General features: G+C 49.3%; 1 protein-coding gene across 2 annotated transcripts; it reads left to right on the top strand.

The window, feature by feature from the left end:
* The first annotated feature begins 1,320 nt into the window (after positions 1 to 1,320).
* On the top strand, positions 1,321 to 21,752 carry Ddx27 (DEAD-box helicase 27). Of its 2 annotated transcripts, none has more exons than XM_021185995.2 (21): positions 1,321 to 1,462; positions 3,808 to 3,954; positions 5,667 to 5,726; positions 5,887 to 6,046; positions 6,512 to 6,555; positions 6,639 to 6,725; positions 8,075 to 8,180; positions 10,932 to 11,105; positions 13,045 to 13,195; positions 14,603 to 14,702; positions 14,803 to 14,944; positions 15,211 to 15,364; positions 16,166 to 16,247; positions 16,339 to 16,516; positions 18,186 to 18,292; positions 18,402 to 18,504; positions 20,360 to 20,454; positions 20,531 to 20,651; positions 20,833 to 20,920; positions 21,259 to 21,330; positions 21,441 to 21,752. In XM_021185995.2, exons 1-21 carry the CDS (start codon positions 1,370 to 1,372, stop codon positions 21,457 to 21,459), a joined length of 2,283 nt encoding a protein of 760 aa, XP_021041654.1. In that variant the 5' UTR covers positions 1,321 to 1,369; the 3' UTR covers positions 21,460 to 21,752. The 2 variants fall into 2 exon arrangements, with proteins under 2 accessions (XP_021041654.1, XP_029330383.1); XM_029474523.2 differs by lacking the exon at positions 1,321 to 1,462 and adding an exon at positions 1,478 to 3,494.
* The last annotated feature ends 436 nt before the right edge of the window (positions 21,753 to 22,188 follow it).

Below are 22,188 nucleotides of genomic sequence, written 5' to 3'. Positions count from 1 at the left end.
AGATACAGGAGTTCCAGAACAGCCAGGGCTACTTGGAGAAACTCTGTCTCAAAAAGCCAAAACAAACAAGCAAACAAACAAAAAATTACATTTCTGTTCTATGAAGAATGAACTAAATGTAGTAAGGTAGCAAGGCTTGGTGCTACAAGTCCTTAATCCCAGCACCTGGGAGGCAGGGGTAGAATTTCTTTTAAGTTCTTGAATAGCCTGGCCCAGGATAGCCAAGGTTACCTAGAGAGACTGTGTTTCAAAATAATCAAAAATAAATGGGGCCTGGCTGTGCTTGGTAGTATACAGGCTTTTAATCCAGTTTGAGGCAGAGGCAGGAGGATCTCTGTGAATTCCCTAGTAGCCTAGTCTACATAGTAAGCTATAGGCTTCACAGTGTGACTCTCTCTCAAAATAACAAGACCAAAACCAAAAAGGGGTTTTATTTATTTTTTTAAGGTTTTGATTGATAAGTCACTCAGGCAGCAGATGCAGGTGAATCTCTGAGTCCAAAGCCAGCCTCATCTGCATCAAAAGTTAAAGGATAGCCAGGGCTACACAGCCAAACTGTCTCAACACCACCTCTCCAAAAAAAACATGTGATGGAAAACAGTCCCCCCTCCCCCCACACACAACCTGAAGTGTTTATTGTAGTGGAAAAAAACAAAACCAAACCTAAGAACTTAAGAAAATAAAACCTACAATTCGACCATCCTTAAAATATTATCTATTTATTATTTAAATTTTTATGTGCCTGCATCTTGCCTGCATACCTGTCTGTGCACCAGCTGTTCCCAGTGGCCGCAGAGGTCAGATATGGAGTTACAGACAGCTTTGAGCCACCTTGTGGGTGCTAGGAATCAAACCTGGGTCTTCTGCCAGTGCTCTTAGCCACTGAACCAGCCCTCCAGGAATCCAGCCCCCTGTTAATTATTATAATTGTGTATACAGAGGGGCGTGTTCACGTGAAAAGGGTGTGAAGATCAGAGGACAACTCTGGATTCCGAGCTCTTCTTTCCCCTTGTAGGTACCGGGATCGCTCTCAGTAGTGTGGCCTTTGCCATGCTGAGCCAGATGGCAGCCCTGACTACCATTTTGTTGTTAATTTCCCAAATGTACACATACTTCTAATTTTCCCCTCACCTTTACACACTCTCAGACTTCTATTTCTTTCCCAAAACAAAGTAGTTTTCTAATCTAAACAACGCCCCACCCATTTGATTTTATTATTGGAAACCACGCTGGCCCGCAAAGTCTCAAAGTGCCGCCCCCGGGCGGAAGTGACGTGCAGCACATGCGCGCGACGCCGAGCGGGTCGCGGAAAAGGCGGGTCGTGTCGGCGCGCCGCACTCCTACGTCCGGAAGTGGCTGCTTCTTCAGCATGCTGGCGGAGCTCGGCTTCATCGGGACCATCGGCGAGGATGACGAGGTGCCGGTTGAGCCCGAGTCGGACTCCGGAGACGAGGAGGAGGAGGTGGGAGCCGGCGGGGGAAGGGGCCGTGGGCCGGAGCGGCCGGGAACGAGCTGCGGGCCCCAAGCCCTCCTCAGCGTGCTCAGGTGTCCCCATGCAGGCCGTGTCACCAAGCTGTGCGGAGTCGAACTCCGCAGGCGAAGTCAGTCTTTCTTCCAGCCCAGTCGGGGACACATGCTCCCACCTATCCATATCAAACCTCCTAGGAGGTTCTAGTGATGCTGGGCAGTGGGGATGTAGTCCTGAGAAAGTGGCTCTAGGGTGAGTGGCGAGAGAAAAAGACCCAAACCCAAACCCTCAGTGCCTCACACCGGCGTCTGCCTGCCTCACACGACACTAAGGATGGCCCAGGCCCTCTGCAGTCCGATTCCGAGAAAGCTGATGTCTACGGCTCCAGTCTTTAAGGATGTTGCTGGGAGGTCGTTTGGTGCTCTGCTGGTCAGCGTAGGCGTCTGTCCAAGGCTTCTATCCCTCTGTCCATCCTCACTCCGGTCTTTGCACCTCCCACTGCCAAGTCCCACCCGCACACCTGCAAACCTGTGTCCCTCACATACTTCAGTTTCCAGCTTGGTCGTCTCCTTACCAAGTAGCTGAGTGGTCTCAGTGGTCTGGGTGGTTCCAGCCATGCAGCTACGTTTTTGTGGCTTTCAGAGTCAGGTCAGGGTCTTTTCTGCCATTTGACCCTCAGCAGCCTTCCTTGTCATGACAACACCGACATACCATTCCATTTCATGTCTTAGAAACTTGTGTTCTTTTTCTGCTCAGAGCCTTTCACATCTCTACCCAGCCCACTCCCCCAGGCTTTCTCTCTGTAGCCCTGGCTGTCCTGGACCTACCTCGGTAGACTTCGAACTCAGAGATCTGCCTGCCTCTGCTTCCTGAGTGCTGGGATTAAAGGTGTGCCCAGCTTCCCTTCACACTTCTGCTCTCTGCCTGGAAGGCTTCCCTCAGTAGTTCTCCACCTGTGGCTCCAGACCCTGGGGACCCTGGGATCTCATTTCAGATATTTACATTGTGATTTATAACAGTAATGAATTATCGTTGTGAAGTCTCAACGGAAATAACTTTCTGGTTTGGGGTCACCACCATCTGGGCTGGGAAGGTTGAGAACCATGTGTCTAGATGTCTCAGTCTGCTCTGGCTTTTTTTCTCTCCACAACAGGAGGGTTCATTCTGGAACCCTCCTGCTGCCTCCAATTCCCGTCCTGAGTCCCTCCAGGCTACCACTGTACAGGACAACAGTTTTCTGATGTCTGCCATTGGCATGAGGCATTTTAAATAGATCCAGGTTTGGGAGGCAGCACCTCGGTGTCCAGGTTGGAAGGTGGCATGTACTGCGTGGTGACCAGGAGAGACTTAGCTCATGTATTAACTGCTCTGTAAGGCAGAACTAGAACGATGCCTCACTCGGTAAGAAGCTTGTTGGTATCCAATTCTGTATCAGTTTTGTGTTTTGTTTTGAAACTGGATCTTGGATACATTTGAACTTCTGACGGTCCTGTCGCTGTTTGCATTGTTTATGCACATTCATATGTGTGCGTGTGTACATGTTCTTGTGCGGGTACTTGTTCACATGCACGTGTGTGGGGCCAGAGAGCAACTTTGTGGGCTGTTACTCCAATTGTCCACCTTGCTTAGAGACGGGATCTTACATAGGTATGGAATTCACTGGCTAGACTATACTGGCCATTATTACACTCCCCATCCCCCATGTCCCACCCCCATGTGTGTGTCTACACTCTTGCAAGTGTAGTATATGTGTGTAGGTACAAGCATGTGTTAGTAGGCCAGAGGTTAATGTATATCAAGTGTCTGTCATTCCTTGGGAGCTGTCCACCTTGTTTTTGGAAACCGTTCTCTTACTGGAACATAGGACTTACCACCAAGTAGGGTCAGCTGACCAGTCAGCTTCTGCAGCTATGTCAGTTTCTGCCTTCTCAGACATTTTGGAGATGTGGAGACATGGTTCTGTGTCAACCCTGGCTGACTCTGACATCTGCCTGACACCTCTACCTCCCAAGTGCTGGAATTAAAGGTGTGCACCACCACAACCAGCTTAAGGTTTATTTATTTATGTTGAGACAGGTTCTCCCAAGTAGCCCTGGCTGTTCTGGTACTCCCAGAGATGCACCCGCCTTTGCAAAGCTCCCTAGTTCTGAGATTAAAGGCATGCCCTACAGCCACCACTGCCTGGCTTCTTCTGTTTCTTTTGTATTCTATGTGTTGATTTGACCCCTGGTAGGCTTTTCCAGCTGGTCCACCCGTGCTTCCAGCTGTGAGTTTCTCCTGTCAGGCCCCCTCCCTCCATCTCAGCTGGACACTGTCACTCCAACCTCTACTCTTTGTAGGGACCCATTGTGCTGGGCCGCAAGCACAAAGCCTTGCAGAAGAACCGCAGTGCTGACTTCAACCCTGACTTTGTTTTCACTGAGAAGGAGGGCATGTACGATGGCAGCTGGGTCCTGGCTGATGTCATGAGTCAGCTCAAGAAGAAGGTAAGACTGACAGGGATGGGATTCAGGTGATGGGGGATGCACCGATAAGCAGTACATTGGTATTAGGACAAACACTTACCTCATGGCCTTTCACCTTCATCTTACGTCAGCAGCTTTTGGAAGTTGAGGACTTTGAAAGTAAGTTGTGTAGGTTTGATGGAGTAGGGAGAGGACGTTACGAGTACCCCATCGTCCTCGTGACTTAGCAACAGTAGAAAGCACTATAAAATGGGCTTATTGTAGACTATAGTCACAACTATATTGTCTATATTTAGAAGTATCAAAGAGTCTTATTCCAGTTGGTGAGATGGGAAGGGCATTTGTCACCTGATGACCTGAATTTAGTCCCCAGAGCCCACCTGGCTGGAGAGACCGGAGTCCTGCTGTTTGACTTTCACATGCTCCATGGCTCTGTTCCTTAGACCTGCTTCAGTAACTGAATAAATGAATATTTCTTCTTTTCTTTTTTTGGTTTTTCGAGACAGGGTTTCTCTGTATAGCCCTGGCTGTCCTGGAACTCACTTTGTAGACCAGGCTGGCCTCGAACTCATAAATCCGCCTGCCTCTGCCTCCTGAGTGCTGGGATTAAAGGCGTGCGCCACCACGCCCAGCTTGAATATTTCTTCTTTATTAAATGCCCACATCTGGGCATGTTGGCCCATGTCTATAATCCTAGCGCAACAGAAGGAGAAGTGTGTGTGTAAGTGCACTCCATGTGCACAGTGTATGTAGAGTCTAGAATAGGGTGTCAGGTCCCCTAGAACTGGAATTGTAGGAGGTTGTGAGCTACAATGGAACCTGGCTCCTCTAGTAGAGCAGCCAGTGTTCTTAACTGATGAGCCATCTTTCCAGCATCAAGATTTATTTTATTTGTGTGTGTGTGTGTGTGTGTGTGTGTGTGTCTGTCTGTCTGTCTGTCTGTCTGTCTGTCTGTCTGCCAGGCATGTCCAGGTGCCTACAGAGGCCAGAGTAGTGAACTGGATCTTTTGGAACTGAAGTTAAAGATGTCTGTGGACCACCCACCCAGTGTGGTTCCTGGAAATGAAACTGATTTGAGCAGCAGATGATCTTAACGGCTGTGCCATTTCTCCAGCTTCTAAAATAGTCTTTTAAAAAATGTGTTTGTGCCGGGCATGGTGGTGCACGCCTTTAATCCCAGCACTCGGGAGGCAGAGGCAGGTGGATTTCGGAGTTGGAGGCCAGCCTGGTCTATAAAGTGAGTTCCAGGACAGCCAGAGCTACACAGAGAAACCCTGTCTGGAAAGACCAAAAAAAAAAAAAGTGTTTGTATTGCTTTTTAGTAATCTAGTTTTTATTTTTTGACAAACTAAGACCTTTTAAAAAAAACTTAAGGTTCATATATACATGTACTATGTTTGGATCCAATCCTCTTTTGGTTGTTAACCTTGGTTAACAAAGTTTGCAGATTGATAAAAATTCCCAAAAATGAGTTAAACCTTAGGCAGTGTTGTCTAATAGCCTTTGAGATAACCTTAGATAGGGTTAACAGCCCAGGTTGGCTTGGAACTCACTGTAGTCAAGGCTGGCTTTGACTTGGTGACTTTTTGCCTCAACCCTTTCAGATGCTAGATTACAGCTATGAGCCTCAGTCCTTTTCTATACTAACACTTGAGTCCTGACCCCGTGACATGCCTGTTTGGCGTCCTTTCTCAGTTATGTGTATCTTTGACCTGTCATGATTCTCTCTCCAGAGGGCAGCCACTACACTAGATGAGAAGATTGAGAAAGTCCGGAAGAGAAGGAAGGCAGAGGTGAGGCTGAGACTAGCGCACTCTGGCCTGTGGCTTTGAGAGGGGCGGGAACAGATGTTCCGGTCTGGGTGGTCATGGAGTTCAGCATGGCTTCTCTTAGGTTCTGAATTTCCTGGTGTTTGTAGTCACACCTACTTTATTTGATTTGATTTTTCCTCAGGACAAGGAAGCCAAGTCTGGGAAGGTGGAGGAGAAAGAAGACCAGGCAGACTCTGACCTGAAGGGACAGGAGAATGCGGGTGAGGATGAGGCAGGCTCCAAGGATGAAGACTCTGAGACTGACTACTCCTCTGAGGATGAGGGAATCCTCACCAAAGCAGGTAGGCCGATGCACCTTGGCTCTGTAGGAGGTTGTATAGTCTTCTGTGCTGGAGCCTGCTGGTCCCCACGGTGCTGGGATTTGTTAGGATAAATTGTCTCTTTACTGGCCACCATATCAGGGCTTCTTCTTTGTGGGGACTTGCTTCTCTCCTCATTCTAGGCTCCACGGAGTGTTGGCTTCTCTACAACTCGCCTACTTGGGGCGACTCCGTTGCATTGGGTTTGCCTATGCAGTTGGGGGTTCAGTGAGCATTTTGGTAGAATTCACTCAGGTGTCACAGTGTTGTGTTAAGAGCCTGCCATCTATCTACACTGTACTCACTAGGCTAGTGTCCTGTCTGCGTTTGCCCTTACCTGTGAAAGGAGTGGGACAGCAGCCTCCCTGGACAGTACCAAGGACATGGGGTCCAGAGGCAGGTGCTGGGTAAGAAGCACTATGCACACTGGTGTGTTTTTTCCCACAGACACACTCAAAGTGAAGGAGAAGAAGAAGAAGAAGAAGGGCCAGGTGAGCCTGGGTCTGAGATAGCTGAAAGGACATGCAGGCGTGCTGTTTTGCTCAGTTCTTTCCTGTCGTCTGATCTGTTGCAGGCAGCAGGAGGATTCTTTGAAGATGCATCTGAGTATGACAAAAGCCTGTCCTTCCAGGACATGAACCTCTCCCGGCCCCTCCTGAAGGTAGTAGCTTTGGCAACAAGGGGTGATTCTTTTTTTTTTTGTTTTTTTTTTTGTTTGTTTGTTTTGTTTTTGAGACAGGGTTTCTCTTTATAGCTCTGGCTGTCCTGGAGCTCACTTTGTAGACCAGGCTGGCCTTGAACTCAGAAATCCGCCTGCCTCTGCCTCCCGAGTGCTGGGATTAAAGGCGTGCGCCATCACGCCCGGCTGGGGTGATTCTTTTTTGATTGAATTTCTTCTGTGTGCGCACATGGGCTCACATGAAGCATGCATATGCATGCATGTGTGCGTGCGTGTGCCTGTGCGTGTGCTGGTGCCTGTGGGAGCCAGGGGAGGGCATGGATCCCCTGCAGCTGAAGTAACAAGTGATGGTGAGCTGCCCTGTGTGCTGGGAACCAGACTCCGGTCTTCTGCAAGAGCAGCAAGTGCTCTTCATTGCCGAGCCATCACTCCGGCCTGTTCATTTTAGACAGGGTCTCATGTAATCCAGGCTTGCTATGAACATGCTGTGTAGCTAAGGTAGGCCTTGAACTCCTGATGCTCCTGCCTTCGTCTCACAAGGGCTGGGATCTAGATGTGCATCACTATAACCAGATGACAAGGGTTGATTCTTTTTTTTTTTTGGTTTTTCAAGACAGGGTTTCTCTGTGTAGCTCTGGCTGTCTTGGAACTCATTCTGTAGACCAGGCTGGCCTCAAACTCAGAAATCCGCCTGCCTCTGCCTCCCGAGTGCTGGGATTAAAGGCATGCGCCGCCACGCCCGGCTGACAAGGGTTGATTCTTGAAGTGGCCTCCATCTTCATTCATTCCTCTTTGACCTCCTCAGCACTGTTGTGGGCTCAGTTCCAGAGAACCGTCTTGAGCAGTCCGTCCCACTTTGATTTGGGATGAAGCCAAAGTCCTTGCACTGACTCCCGGATTCTCTTTCTTCTGGTCCTCCTGGAGGATGTTGTAGTGCTTTTCTTTTTTGCACTTGCTGTTTCCTCTGTTTGAAAGACTCTTCATCTCTAAGAAGTCTCCTGGGGTGCTCTCTCATCCCACAGGGTTCAGTGATTCACCCCTGACATCCCTGTTGTGACTCCAATGTCCTCCTGGTTGGCTGCAGCTCCTTCGTGGCTGCATTTATCTCTGTAGAATGGGTGTTTGTCTTTTTGTCTGTTTCTTTCTGCTGTTTCCAGAGCGCAGCTTTCCTTTTGTCTCCTGCTGTCCAAAGCGCAGCTGCAGCTGGTGCCTTAAGCTCTGGAGCAAAGGCACTCAGAGGACTTGTGTGCCCTGAACCTTGGTTACCTTGTTGCTTGCTATGAATCATTCCCTGCCCACCTGCCCTGTCTGACTGTAACTTTTCTTTTCAGGCCATTACAGCCATGGGCTTCAAGCAGCCCACGCCAATCCAGAAGGCGTGTATCCCTGTGGGTCTGCTGGGGAAGGACATCTGCGCCTGTGCAGCCACTGGGACAGGTGAGAAGGTAGGGGGGAGGAGGTGGCCAAAGCACACTAGGGCTAAACATACCTGGCTCCTTAAAAATTTACCAGTGAGCCGGGTGGTGGTGGTGCAAGCCTTTAATCCTAGCATTCAGGAGGCAGAGGCACGTGGATCTGAGTTTGAAGCCAGGTTTGTCTACACTGAGCATTTCAGGGCTTCCAAGGCTATACAGAGAAACACTGTTTATAAAAACCTAAAATAAAATAAAGATGATGAGTACTTTGCTTGCATGTATATACAGATATCATATGTGTGCAGGTATGGAGTAACTGTATCTGGAGTTGATTGTATCTGCTGTGTAGATGCTGTCTGCTGTGTAGATGCTGTCTGTCTGCTGTGTATATACTGTCGTCTGCTGTGTAGATGCTGTCTGCTGTGTATACGCTGTCTGCTGTGTAGATGCTGTCGTCTGCTGTGTAGAGCTGGGAACCCCACCCAGGTCTTCTGCAGGAGCAGCACGTTCTCTTAACCACTGAGCTATTCGTGTAGCCCCTCCTGGCTTTTTGAACTATTGAAAGAGTTTGTAAAGCTAGATGTAGTGGTGTTCTCCTCTAATCTCAGAACTGAGTCAGAGATTGTAAGTTTCTGCTCAGTCTGGGGTATAGAAAGTATCTTTTTTTTTTTTTTTTTTTTTTTTGGTTTTTCGAGACAGGGTTTCTCTGTGTAGCCCTGGCTGTCCTGGCACTCACTTTGTAGACCAGGCTGGCCTCGAACTCAGAAATCCGCCTGCCTCTGCCTCCCGAGTGCTGGGATTAAAGGCGTGCGCCACCACGCCCGGCAGAAAGTATCTTAAAAAGAAAAGTCTGTAGAAATCGGTATTCAATTGGTGATTTTGAGATTTTTGTTTTTATTAATTATGTGTTTATGCATATGTCTTATGTGGGTTATGTGTACATGTGAGTGCAGGTGTGCTCAGAGTCCAGAAGAGGATGACAGGTCCTCTGGTGCCTGGCAGGGGTGCTGGGAGCTGCGTTCATCTTCTAGAGGAGCAGCGCTCACTTTTGCCTACTGCCACCTCTCCAGCCCCTCAGTTGGTGGAGGTTTTATTTTGTTTTGTTTTGTTTTTTTAAGATTTATTTATATATGTGAGTAACTCTTTTGCTGCCTTCAGATACACCAGAAGAGGGCATCAGATCCCATTACAGATGGTTGTGAACCACCATGTGGTTGCTGGGAATTGAACTCAGAACCTCTGGAAGAGCAGTCGGTGTCCTTAGCCACTGAGCCATCTCTCCAGCCCCTCTCAGATGTTGATTTTAACAGCTTTAAAAGCTATGGGGATGCCAATTTGGCATCAAAGCAACATGTTATAGAACACTGAACTTGCAAACTGGAGAGATGGCTCAGAAGTAAAGAGCACTGGCTACCTTCTCAGAGGACCAAAGTTTGGTTCCCAGCACCCACACCCACTTGGCAGCTTAGCAGGTTCCAGAGGATCAGGTATCTGATCTCCACTGATCTCCATGGGCACCAGCCATACATCCATACAGGGTAAATACTCATATACATGTAAATATAAAATAAACAAGTATCAGGGCTAGAGAGATAGCTTAGTGATTAAGGGCACTGGCTGCTCTAACAGGGAACCCAGGTTCAATTCCCAGCCCCCAATGGCAGTTCACAACTGTGTCTAACTCCAGTTGCAGAGGATCCATTGCCGTTATGTGGTCTCTGGGTACACATATGTGGCATCCATGCCCAGACATACACAGAGATGTCAATAAAAAAATGAGTCTTTAAGACTGGAGAGATGGCTCAGTCGTTAAGAGCATTGACTGCTCTTCCAGAGGTCCTGAGTTCAATTCCCAGCAACCACATGGTGGCTCACAACCATCTATAATGGGACCTGATGCCCTCTTCGGGTGTCTGAAGACAGCTACAGTGTACTCACATAAATAAAATAAATCTTTTTTTTTTAATTTACTGCTTTTTTTTTTTAAGATTTATTTATTTATTATATGTAAGTACACTGTAGCTGTCCTCAGATACTCCAGAAGAGGGTATCAGATTTCATTACGGATGGTTGTGAGCCACCATGTGGTTGCTGGGATTTGAACTCTGGACCTTTGGAAGAGCAGTCAATGCTCTTAACCACTGAGCCATCTCGCCAGCCCCAAAATAAATCTTAAAAGGAAAAAAAAAAAAAAAGAGTCGTTAAAATCCTAGCTAGCTAGATGAAACAACAACATGAACTAACCAGTACCCCAGAGCTCGTGTCTCTAGCTGCATATGTAGCAGAAGATGGCCTAGTTGGCCATCATTGGGAAGAGAGGCCCCTTGGTCTAGCAAACTTTATATGTCCCAGTACAGGTGAACGCCAAGGCCAAGGAGTGGGAGTGGGTGGGTGGGGAGTAGGGCGGGAGGAGGGTGTGGGGAACTTTCGGATAGCATTTAAAATGTAAATAAAGAAAATATCTAATTAAAAAAAAATCCTAGCTAGCTAAGACTCTGAGAATGAGAGCTTTGTGTCTGGCATCCACCAGTGTTAGGACAGGGACTGGATGATAGTGGTCCTGGGAGAGTGGCCTGCCTGGTAACTGCTGCCCTTCTCGCCAGCCCAGTCACCATGCTTTTCTTCCACGTTTACATGGACGTGGGGTAACAGTAGGCAAGCACTTATGCAGAAGTTGTGTGTTCCCGTAAGCAGAGAAGTAGGTTCCTGGACTCGGGTGGGAGCAGGCACGGAAGGTGCTGAAGCTGCGTTCTGCTCTCCTGTCCTCTTTTAGGCAAAACTGCAGCCTTTGCACTGCCTGTCTTGGAGCGTCTGATCTACAAGCCCCGCCAGGCTGCAGTCACTCGCGTGCTGGTGCTGGTCCCCACGAGAGAGCTGGGCATCCAAGTGCACTCTGTCACCAAGCAGCTGGCCCAGTTCTGTAGCATCACTACCTGCCTGGCTGTGGGTGAGTGAGATAGGCTGTGATGACAGAGGACGGGGTGTGCTTCACTGAACCCCAGATGGCAGGAAGGGCCTTTGTGTTAATTGGGTTCACCTAAAAATTAGTGGACATGTTTTCATGTGGGTACTGGAGGTGGGTACTGGTGGTTTACATGGTGGGAGGCAGGGGAAGATGTTTCATTAAGACTTAACTCTCTTTTTTGTTTTGTTTTATTTTATGTTTTTGAGATAGGTTTCAATCTGTAGCCCAGGTTGGCTTGGAACTTAACTGTGTAGCTCAGGTTGACCTCAAACACAGCAGTCTTCCTGCCTTCCTGCTACTGAGTGAGAGCTAGAACTCTTAGCAGGACTTGACCTCTTTGCTTTGTGGTACTGAGGATTGAATCTTTGCCCAGTACTGTATTACTAAACTGCATCCCTACTCACAAAACTTAGCCGTGGGGCTGGAGAGTTAGTCCAGTGGTTCAGAACACATACTACTCTAAAAAAAGGACTTGGGTTTCAATTCCCAGCACCCACACGTGACCCACAGTTCTCTGTAACTCCAGTTCCAGGGGATCTGACATTCTCTTCTGACCTGTGAGGCACCAGCAGCAGGCATGCAGCTGTGCACATAACACAGTGGGCACATAATAAAATGCAACTGATCTTTGCAGAAGAGCTTGCTTGGGGATGCAGGCCCTTAACTCCATCACTGAAAGGCAGAGGATGTCAGATCTGTCAGTTGGAGGCCAGCCTGCTGGACACAATGAATTCTAGATCAGCAAAGATGCACAGTCAGACTCTGTTAAAAAACTCAAAGAAGACCTAACCTTGAAAAAGAGAATTCAGGGATGGGGATGTGGCTCCACGACAGAAGGTTTGTATTATGTAGCTTCTGCCAGTCTCTGGGTTCAGTTTCTAGTAACACACAAAAACAGTATTATGGGGCTGGTGAGATGGCTCAGTGGGTAAGAGCACCCGACTGCTCTTCCGAAGGTCCAGAGTTCAAATCCCAGCAACCACATGGTGGCTCACAACCATCCGTAACAAGATCTGGCGCCCTCTTCTGGAGTGTCTGAAGACAGCTACAGTGTACTTACATTAAATAAATAAATCTCAAAAAAAAAAAAAAAAAAAAACAGTATTATTTTAGACAGGAGAAATGGCTCAGTGGTTAAGAGCACTGAATGACTGACTGCATCCCAGCACTTGGGAGGCAGAGCTAGGTGGATTTCTGAGTTTGAGGCCAGCCTGGTCTACAGAGTGAGTTCCAGGACAGCCAGGGATATACAGAGAAACCCTGTCTCAAAAAAACAAAACAAAACAGCACTGACTGTTCTTCCAGAGGTCCTGAGTTCAATTCCCAGCAACCACATGGTGGCTCACAACCATCTGTGATGGGATCTCATGCCCTCTTCTGGTGTGTCTGAAGACAGCTACAGTGTACTCATATATAAATAAAATATCATTTATTAAAAAAAAAAATCGGGGCTGGTGAGATGGCTTAGTGGGTAAGAGCACCCGACTGCTCTTCCGAAGGTCCGAAGTTCAAATCCCAGCAACCACATGGTGGCTCACAACCATCTGTAACGAGATCTGACTCCCTCTTCTGGAGTGTCTGAAGACAGCTATAGTGTACTTATTAAAAAAAAAAATCCACAGTATTATTTCCCATAAAATCTTTTGTGATCCTAGCACTTGCAAGGATGAAGTAGGACTCATTGACAGCCAGGGCTACATATGTGAGACCCTGTCTCAAACCAATAAAGAAAGATGACTTAACCTTGATAATGAGAATTTGGGGTGGGGTGTGGCTCCCCACTGATGCTCATTGAGAAATCACATTGCCAAGGCCTTGGGCTTGCTTGTTTCTCTGTGTGCTCTACATTTGGCCTGAGCCGCAGGCCGGGGGCCCCACTGATGAATGAGTGACCAGGCCATCCGTGGGGCCTTTTCTGCAGGTGGCCTGGATGTGAAGTCTCAGGAAGCCGCTCTTCGGGCAGCACCAGACATCCTCATTGCCACACCTGGCCGGCTCATCGACCACCTCCATAACTGCCCCTCCTTCCACCTGAGCAGCATTGAAGTGCTCATCTTGGATGAGGCTGACAGGTGTGCCTGAGATGGGGCCTGGGGATGCTGTGCTGTTCCCCTGCGTGCTCTCTAAGGCTCTTGGTGACACGTGTGTAACACCATTGCTGTTCACATTGGGTTTTTGTCCAGATTGAGGTCAGGGTTTTCTGGATGTGTGTGTGTGTGTGTGTGTGTGTGTGTGTGTGTGTGTGCGTGCGTGCTCTCTCCCTCCCTCTCCCCTTCTCCGCCTCTCCTTTCCCCCTTTTCTTCCCCCTCTCCCTCCTTCCCTGCTCCTTTTCCTCTTCCTCTACCTTTATAGTGAGCTGCTTAAGAGGTCCGAGAGGTCCTTCAGGAATAGTGCTGCATGCCTGTAATCCCACACTTGGAAGGCTGGATGCTGAGGCATGAAGATTGCCAAGAGAGAGTCTAGCTCATAGTACATAGCAAGTTCTAGACCAGCCTGGGTACAGAATGAGCCTGTGCCTCCAGAAAACCAAAATCTCAAATAATGAGAATTCTACCATTTTCTGAGATTTGAAAATGTCACTGAGCTCCTCAGAACAATTCTTTTTCTTGTTGTACATGGAAATAAATAAGAAAGGTAGCCATCTCCTGCTGGATACTCTAGAGAGTAATGCAGGCAGGGCAGTATAGCTTCCACAGGCCAGCTCCAGGACTGCCGGCACCGCCATACTCTGCTTCCTGCCCTTCCACACTGCCCTCCTCTTGCTCATACATGTTCCACTTGGACCAATGGCAAAGGTCCGTTGAGAAGATGGGTCACCCTCTTGGGGGAGCTTGGAAGAACTGAGCATGCCTAGCGTGCGTGTGCCCTTCCCCTCCCCTCCCCTCAGCTCAGCTAATGGCGGCCCTGTCTGTCCAGCTCAGCTCTGTGTGTCACGTCTGTGGTACACCTGTCTGCAAACCCTGTTTACACACACATGGTGCTTGTCCTCAGTACAGCAGCATCTCCTTGACTTTCAAGTTTCTGCAAACCTTACCCAGCAGCCTCTTCCCTAGGATGGTATAGCATCCCGGTCACCAGGACACAACTAGACAAACAGAGAGAGAGAGCAAGGCTGAGGGGCTGTTCCAGACAGAGACTAAAGAGGCCTGACCACCACTGCAGCACAGTAGCACGGGGAACAGTGGAGATTTGGTCCAAACACTCCGGTGTCTGCCTGGCAGGTGGCCTGACATTGTGATTGTGTAGAAGCAGGTTATTGTCTGTGCGGCTGGGACATTTGGGGACAAGTTGTCTTGATCTCAGTGCCTCGCAGAATAGAAGGGCAGAGTCCTGGTGGCTCAGACATGACGTAGTAAGGGTGAGACAACAGCAGCCCCAGAGTAAGCCTGAGTCTTGAGCACAGCCGTGGCCTGTGTGGCACCTTCCCTCCCCCTCGCTCTTGACAGAAGAGCGTTCTCACTGTCTGTGCCTTCCTCCAGGATGCTGGATGAGTATTTCGAGGAGCAGATGAAGGAGATTATCCGAATGTGTTCCCACCACCGCCAAACCATGCTCTTCTCGGCCACCATGACAGATGAGGTGGGTGTGCCTCATTGCGTGCAGAGGATCCCAGCTGGGCAAGCCCTCTTTTCTTGTTCTCCATGTCACAGCTGATCAGCCATGACCTTGTACTTGGTAGGTGAAAGATCTGGCTTCAGTCTCCTTAAAGAATCCTGTGCGGATATTTGTGAACAGCAACACAGATGTCGCTCCCTTCCTGCGGCAAGAGTTCATACGGATCCGGCCTAATAGGGAAGGGGACCGGGAGGCCATTGTGGCAGGTGAAGACTCAGGGCTGGTCTGTGCAGGGTGGGTGTCTGCACTCAGGCCGCCTCCATCCATTCTCCCAACTCACACGGTGGCACTGCCTGTTACCTAGCCCACGCCACCTCTCCCAGGAGGCTGCTAGCCCGCTGCCTCCCGTTTCCTCAGCCCGTGCTGTTGACTACGCTTGGGAGTTGGCTTCTCTGGCTTTGCCTTGGCCCGGGAGCCCCACAGACAGGACATGGTCGGTCTGCCCGGTGTTAGCTCACTCTTCTCCCTGCAGCTCTGCTGATGAGAACCTTCACTGACCACGTGATGCTCTTCACCCAGACCAAGAAGCAGGCCCATCGCATGCACATCCTCCTGGGGCTGCTGGGGCTGCAGGTGGGCGAGCTCCATGGCAACTTGTCACAGACCCAGCGCCTGGAGGCCCTCCGGTAACTCGGTGCTGCCCTCCTTCCTTGTCAGCCCAGGGGACCATGCTGGGAGAAAAGAGTTGTGTTAGAGCAGAGGCAGGGGACACAAACAATACAGTGCCCCACTTTAAGCAGTTGTACACCAGTGTCTGCCACCACCCCTGTAGTTCCAGCAGGTGGGACTCGCTGACACCTCAGGAAACGGTTGGGTTTAATGTGAGTGTTGTGAGGTGACGCAGTGAGAACTCACCTGACCTTGGAGCTCACTGGGCTCCTGTGTGTGGCTTTCCCAGAGCAGCTCCAGTGTCAGGTGATTAGGCCACACCCCTGGCCAGCAGCCATTTCACGCGCGTGTGCTCTGTGTTTGCGTCATGGTTCCTGTGTGGTTTGTCATTCAGTTCTCAAGAGCAGAGGAGAGCTACAGGACAGGGGCCTGCAGAACGCCCCCTCACCCCTGCCCTGCTCTTCACTGCCTGAAAAATGTGTGTAAAGCAAGGACCCGAGTCCACCCTCTGAGGCTCTGACCTCTGCTCTGCTATAGTCGGGACAGACAAATGCGAGTGTGATGGGAAATGCTGCCTGAAACAGCACACACCAGACTTGATATGCTCAGTGCAGGTTGTTTTATTTATTTTGTGTGCTTGGGTGTGTGGCATGGTGCCAGTGTGGAACACCTTATAGGAATTAGTTCTCTCCTTCCAGCATGTGGGTGCCAGGGGTTAAGATCCTTCCATCATGAGGCCCTGGGTCCTACCCTAACCCTTACCATTTCACCGTGTTGGGCCGAGATAGCTTATTAACCATCTCTTTGTCTCTTTCTAGGCGCTTTAAGGACGAACAGATTGACATCCTTGTGGCCACAGATGTGGCAGCCCGCGGTCTTGACATTGAAGGAGTGAAAACAGTGAGGCTTGTGTTGATTTTGCTCTTGGTGGGGTCCCTGTGTCTCCTGTGCCTGCCTGGGGCACCTCACTGATCCTCGCTCTGATCTTCAGGTGATCAACTTCACCATGCCCAACACTGTCAAACACTATGTGCATCGGGTGGGACGGACGGCCCGTGCTGGCAGGGCTGGGCGCTCTGTCTCCCTGGTGGGGGAGGAGGAACGGAAGATGCTGAAGGAGATCGTGAAGGCCGCCAAGGCGCCGGTGAAGGCTCGGATCCTTCCCCAGGGTGAGCAGCACACGATGGTGGGGTCGGGCAGCTCGACTCTGCCACCTCCTGAGTCCCCTGGACAGGCCTCCCCCCTTTCCTAGGAGGCTGTGCACCACCAAGAATGGTGACGGTAGGGTCCAGCTTATCAGAACTTCTTAGGAGTTAATAGAGTCTCCGTTCTCATCAGCTCCCCCTTCCTTTTGGTGGACAAGGAGGTGAGGCTAGCACTTATTCTTGGCTTTCATCCCTTTTGGTCTGTTCCTATGGGTGCCCACGCTTTCTTCCTTCCTCCTTTTATTTGTAACCCAAGACTAGAGATGAAGCCTTGTGCCTTGTGCATGCTGGGCGACTCCTCTACCCTGAGCTTATTCCCAGACCTTGTTTAATTTTGAGATGTGGATTCAGTTGTCCAGGGTCGCCTGTTCTGTGGCTCAAGATGGACTCATTTATTTGCTAGTTCGTGTTCTCTCTCTCTCTCTCCTCTCTCTTTCTTTTTCTGAGACAGGGTCTTGCCATGCTATTATGTAAACCTGATTGGCCTCAATCTCGACGTTCTATCTTCCCCTGCATGCTGGTGCTGGGATTAAAGGCATGCCCACTGTGCCTGGCTTTGGCTTCCATGTTTTTTTTTTTTTTTTTTTAAAGATTTATTTATTATATATAAGTACACTGTAGCTGTCTTCAGACACTCCAGAAGAGGGCGCCAGATCTCGTTGTGGATGGTTGTGAGCCACCATGTGGTTGCTGGGATTTGAACTCTGGACCTTCAGAAGAGCAGTCGGGTGCTCTTACCCACTGAGCCATCTCACCAGCCCGGCTTCCATGTTTTAATACTGCTGAGTTGAATCTACTCGTGGGAATTGGTGATAATGAAAATGAACTCTAATCAGAGAGCTCATCCTTCAGTGTCTCTTCTGTTTGTAGATGTTGCTAGTTTCTTTTTGTTTTGAGATTCTATTTATTTTTATTTTATGTATGTGCCTGCATGAATGTTCATTTAGTATATGTGTGATGCTCTTGGAGGCCAGAAGAGGGCATCAGATCATCTAGAACTGGAGTTCCGGATGAGAGTGAGCTATGTGTGGGTGCTGGGAACAACCCAGGTCCTGGAAGAACAGCCATTGTTCTTACCAGCCCGTATTTTCCCCACACCATTTTTATTTCTGGTGTCATTTGGGCAGTAGGTCCTTCTGTGTGCCCAGTTTCAGTGCTGCAGTCCCAGTAGCCAGGGATTGAGCAGTAACAGAACAGCTGGTGTTTGTGCTGTGACAGTCAGTGAGTTAACAGTGTGGCCCAGTGACAGGAGGAGAGGAGCCTGTTAGAGAAGCTGGCTTTTCTGTCTTTACCTCCCATCTGGGTGTAGGAGCAGCTGGATCACAGATGCGTGCTGTTGTGCCGGCTTTGTGAGGGTTCTGGAGACCTGAATGCGTCTTTATTCTTGTGTGGCATCTCCTTGTTTGATCACTTTTGAGAAGACTTCTGACTCTCTTGTGCTCAGGCTGGATCAAGCAGGTCTCAGCCTCCTGGGGAACCAGCCTTTGTAGGCTGACATCACAGGGCCTCATTCTTGGTGGGAGGTGTTCAGGAAGGAACATACTGTTCTGTGTTAGCAGGTAGGCATCCGCGTTATTTTCGTTAACTGCTTAGTAGTCACCTTCAGTTTTATTCCTTATTCCTTTCCTGCAAGATGTTATCCTCAAGTTCCGGGACAAGATTGAGAAATTGGAGAAAGATGTGTATGCAGTGCTGCAGCTGGAGGCGGAGGAAAAAGAGATGCAGCAGTCGGAAGCCCAGGTGAGGCTGTGTGGCCATCTCCCTACTCAGCTGCTCAGTGACACTGCAGCGCTCACCTGGCAGGGACAGCTGCAGTTCCACCATGGGTGTCCTTGTACCATCCCCACAGATCGACACAGCACAGCGACTCTTAGCCAAAGGGAAAGAGACAGCAGACCAGGAGCCTGAGAGGAGCTGGTTCCAGACCAAAGAAGAGAGGAAGAAGGAGAAGAGTAAGTCTGGAAGGCTCCTCACTGGCTGAGCATTGTGAGGAAACTGCTTGCCAGGCAAACCTAAGATGGCACTATGCTGCTTTATCATGAGTAGTTTATAATGTAACTTTTCCATGTTGAGAGATAGCAAAGTTTACCCAACTTTTGCCATTAGGCAGATGGGGTGGAGATGTCCTGAGAATCTTTGAACATGTGCTCCTTAGTTAAATGAGTGTGTGTGCTTTGTAGGGTATTCTGGAGGTGAAAAGGGATGTAAATTTCTGACTCTAGTGGCAGTTTCAAAATGATCTCTCATGTAGGCTGTGCCAGCAATGTGAGAAACGCTGCCTCTGTTTGACGGGGCAGTGATGTTGGTGGGAGCTGTTGAGTACTGGGTCCTTTGTGGTGAGAGTTGAGACAGTGAGGACCTTCCGTGCAGCTGGGACTCGGAGAGCTGGAGGGGACAGACAACCTCCGCTGTCTTTCTTCAGGGATCTTATGTTATCCATCTTGTTTTATTTTTTTTTAATTTATTTATTTTATGTATATGAGTACACTGTTGAGGTCTTCAGACACATCAGAAGAGGGCATCAAATCTCATTACAGATGGCTGTGAGCCACCATGTGGTTGCTGGGAATTGAACTCAGGACCTCTGGAAGAGCAGTCAGTGCTCTTAACCACTGAGCCATCTTGCCAGCCTCTGGAAGAATACTCAGTGTTCTTAACTGCTGAGCCATCTCTCCAGCCCTTGTTTTATTTTTTAAGACAGGGTCTCATTGGTCTAGAACTCAGTAAATGGGTTAGTTTGGCTGGCCAGGCAACCCTAGGGACCAGCCTTTCTCTGCCACCTCAGTATTGGGTTATAAACAGACTACCACCACACTCTCGCATTCTTCTTTCTCCTTTCCTTTTCCTTTTCCTTTTCCTTTTCCTTTTCCTTTTCCTTTTCCTTTTCTTTTCCTTCCTTCCTTCCTTCCTTCCTTCCTTCCTTCCTTCCTTCCTTCCTTCCTTCCTTCCTCTCTCTCTCTCCTTCCTTCTCTCCTTCCTTCCTTCTTTCCTTCCCTTCTCCTCCTACTCCTCCTCTTCCTGCACACCCTGCCCCCCCCATTCTAGGTGCCTGTGTTCACCTTTATCTTCATACATGGTGGCGGAGGTGGGTGGATCTCTGTGAGTTCCATGTAAGCCAGGGTACACAGACCCTGTGTCAAGGAGCCAGGTTTTTAAAAAGTTGGTTCTAGGTATCAAATTCAAGTCCTCAGCTCTTTTAAAACTTTGTATGTTTATTTTATCATAGTTTTCTGTTTTTTGTTTGTTTGTTTGTTTTTCGAGACAGGGTTTCTCTGTATAGCCCTGGCTGTCCTGGAACTCACTCTGTAGACCAGGCTGGCCTCCAACTCAGAAATCCGCCTGCCTCTGCCTCCCGAGTGCTGGGGTTAAAGGCGTGCGCCACCACCGCCCGGCTTTTTATCATAGTTTTATTGTGTTAGTATACTTGGCGCTCTCTCTCTTTCTCTCTCTCTCACACACAGCTCCTGTCCCTTCCCCCCACCCCCTCCTTTGGTGCTGAGTGTCTTTCCAGCTCCTCCTTCCTGACTTGAAGTCTCTTTTTCAAGGCTGCTGCATTTAATGAAGTCTCTGACATGAGCATGTGTGGGATGATTCTCTTGAACAGGGTCACCTTGCCAGTGGCTGCACCACTGAAAAACTCAACTCCCCTTCTCCCAGCAACTATTAAGGGATCAGCCCTGCCCAGGCCCTCAGTCTTCCCTGAAGGGCACTTTACTCAGTGAGCTGTCACCTCTAGTTCCTTCTCATTTTAAGCTTTAATGACATAATCAAATAGCCCCTAAATTCCACACTCTGTCCTCACTCTAGTTGCTAAGGCTCTACAGGAGTTTGACTTGGCCTTAAGAGGAAAGAAGAAAAGGAAGAAGTTTATGAAGGATGCCAAGAAAAAGGGGGAGATGACGGTGAGTGGCCTCCCTGTGGAGTAGGGGCCCATGAAGCACTGGTGTGTTCTGTGCTCATCCCTCACTCTGCCCCCAGGCAGAGGAGAGGTCCCAGTTTGAAATCCTCAAGGCACAGATGTTTGCAGAGCGGCTGGCCAAGAGGAATCGCAGAACCAAGCGAGCACGGGCAATGCCTGAAGACGAGCCTACAGGCCCTGGTAAGTGATAGGGTGTCCATTCTGAGGCTCGCACCATGGCAAGAGCTGGCAGGGATGGCAGTGATCAAGCTTTGGAGGAACTGGGATGTATCCGTGAACCTGGCCCTCCACGGATTCTGGAATTCTCTCCCTCAGTGTCAGGGAACTCAGTAGCCTCTGACCCGTTTTTCTCTGTGTACAGCTAAAAAGCAGAAGCAGCAGCAGAAGTCTGTGTTTGATGAAGAACTCACCAACACAAGCAAGAAGGCCCTGAAACAGTATCGGGCTGGGTAGGTTTGAAGTGCCGCTCACACGGAAGCACCCGTGTCCATGCTCGCTCACTCCACCTCTTGCCTAGCGCTTCCCAATGTTGTAATGATGAGCAGGAGCAGGAGAGCTTAGAGTGCTTCCATAAGCTCCCTGCATCCAGACAACTACAAAGGCCTCTGCCCACTGATGTGAAATTGGTGTCTGGCTTCCAGAACTGCACATTGTTCTGCACAAGCCCATAGGAGACTGAATCCCAGGCACTGCACTCCCCTCGGGGTACCCATCCCACCTGGGCTGGCCTGTGACATCCCTCCCGTGTCCCACAGCCTGCCCATCTCATTCTTCATCTGTCTTACAGCCCTTCCTTTGAAGAGAGGAAACAGTCAGGTGTGGCCCGCCAGAGGAGAGGGAACTTCAAATCTAAGTCCAGGTGATGTTGCACTGTAGAGGGCAGAGGCAGTACCCATGGGTGGAGAGGCAGGCTGGGTGGGAGGCAGTACTGCTCCTCCCTTCTGCTTTTAATATTGATTTCCTTAATAGGTACAAGAGAAAGAAGTAGTCTCAGTGGTGTGAAGAAGTTGGTGGGACAATTTTATATCCCTTCCCTGTGGGAAGTCATCTTGTCTTGGTCTGGTTTTTTTCCATTTATAAAACCCCAAACCTGGGGCTGGAAAGATGGCTCGGTGTTTAAGAGCACTGACTGCTCTTCCAGAGGTCCTGAGTTCAATTCTCAGCGATCACATGGTGGCTCACAACCATCTGTAATGGGATCCGATGCCCTCTTCTAATGGGTCTGAAGACAGCTACAGTGTACTCACATACATAAAATAAATAAAATCTTTAAGAACAGCAGACCTTCTTGAACAAGCCTGTTGTCTGTGGATCTGTTGAGTTAGTATCTAGGAGCTGTTTCTTAGTGTTAGTCATTTATGCACGCATGCCTTTTTAAAATTTTGAGTGTCTCAACTGTGTAGCACAGGCTAGCTTGGAACTTGCTGTTTAGGCCTCAAATTTGTGATACTGTATAGATTGTTGGGGTTACAGGTATTCACTGCTGTGCCAGGGTTCCCTTCCTGACTAGCTTCCCTACACATATTAAATGCAAGTAGTCTATCTGGTGAGTTTAGACTGCCTTACCTCCGTTTGGAAAGGGCCAGTTCTCCAGCTGCATTCCCTGCTCACAGCTGCCAGCTCAGGGCTCTGTGTTAAGTCAAGGCTCACCTGCTGCTGGGCTGTGGGGCAGACCTGGCTCTGCCTTTGGCGGAAAGATCTCCATGATGGGGCCGGT

This window comes from Mus caroli, unplaced genomic scaffold (genome assembly GCF_978045245.1).
Source record: "Mus caroli unplaced genomic scaffold, Mus_caroli_1 scaffold_2, whole genome shotgun sequence".
NCBI classification, from domain to species: domain Eukaryota; kingdom Metazoa; phylum Chordata; class Mammalia; order Rodentia; family Muridae; genus Mus; species Mus caroli.
This window is presented reverse-complemented; position numbering and strand designations above follow the sequence as displayed.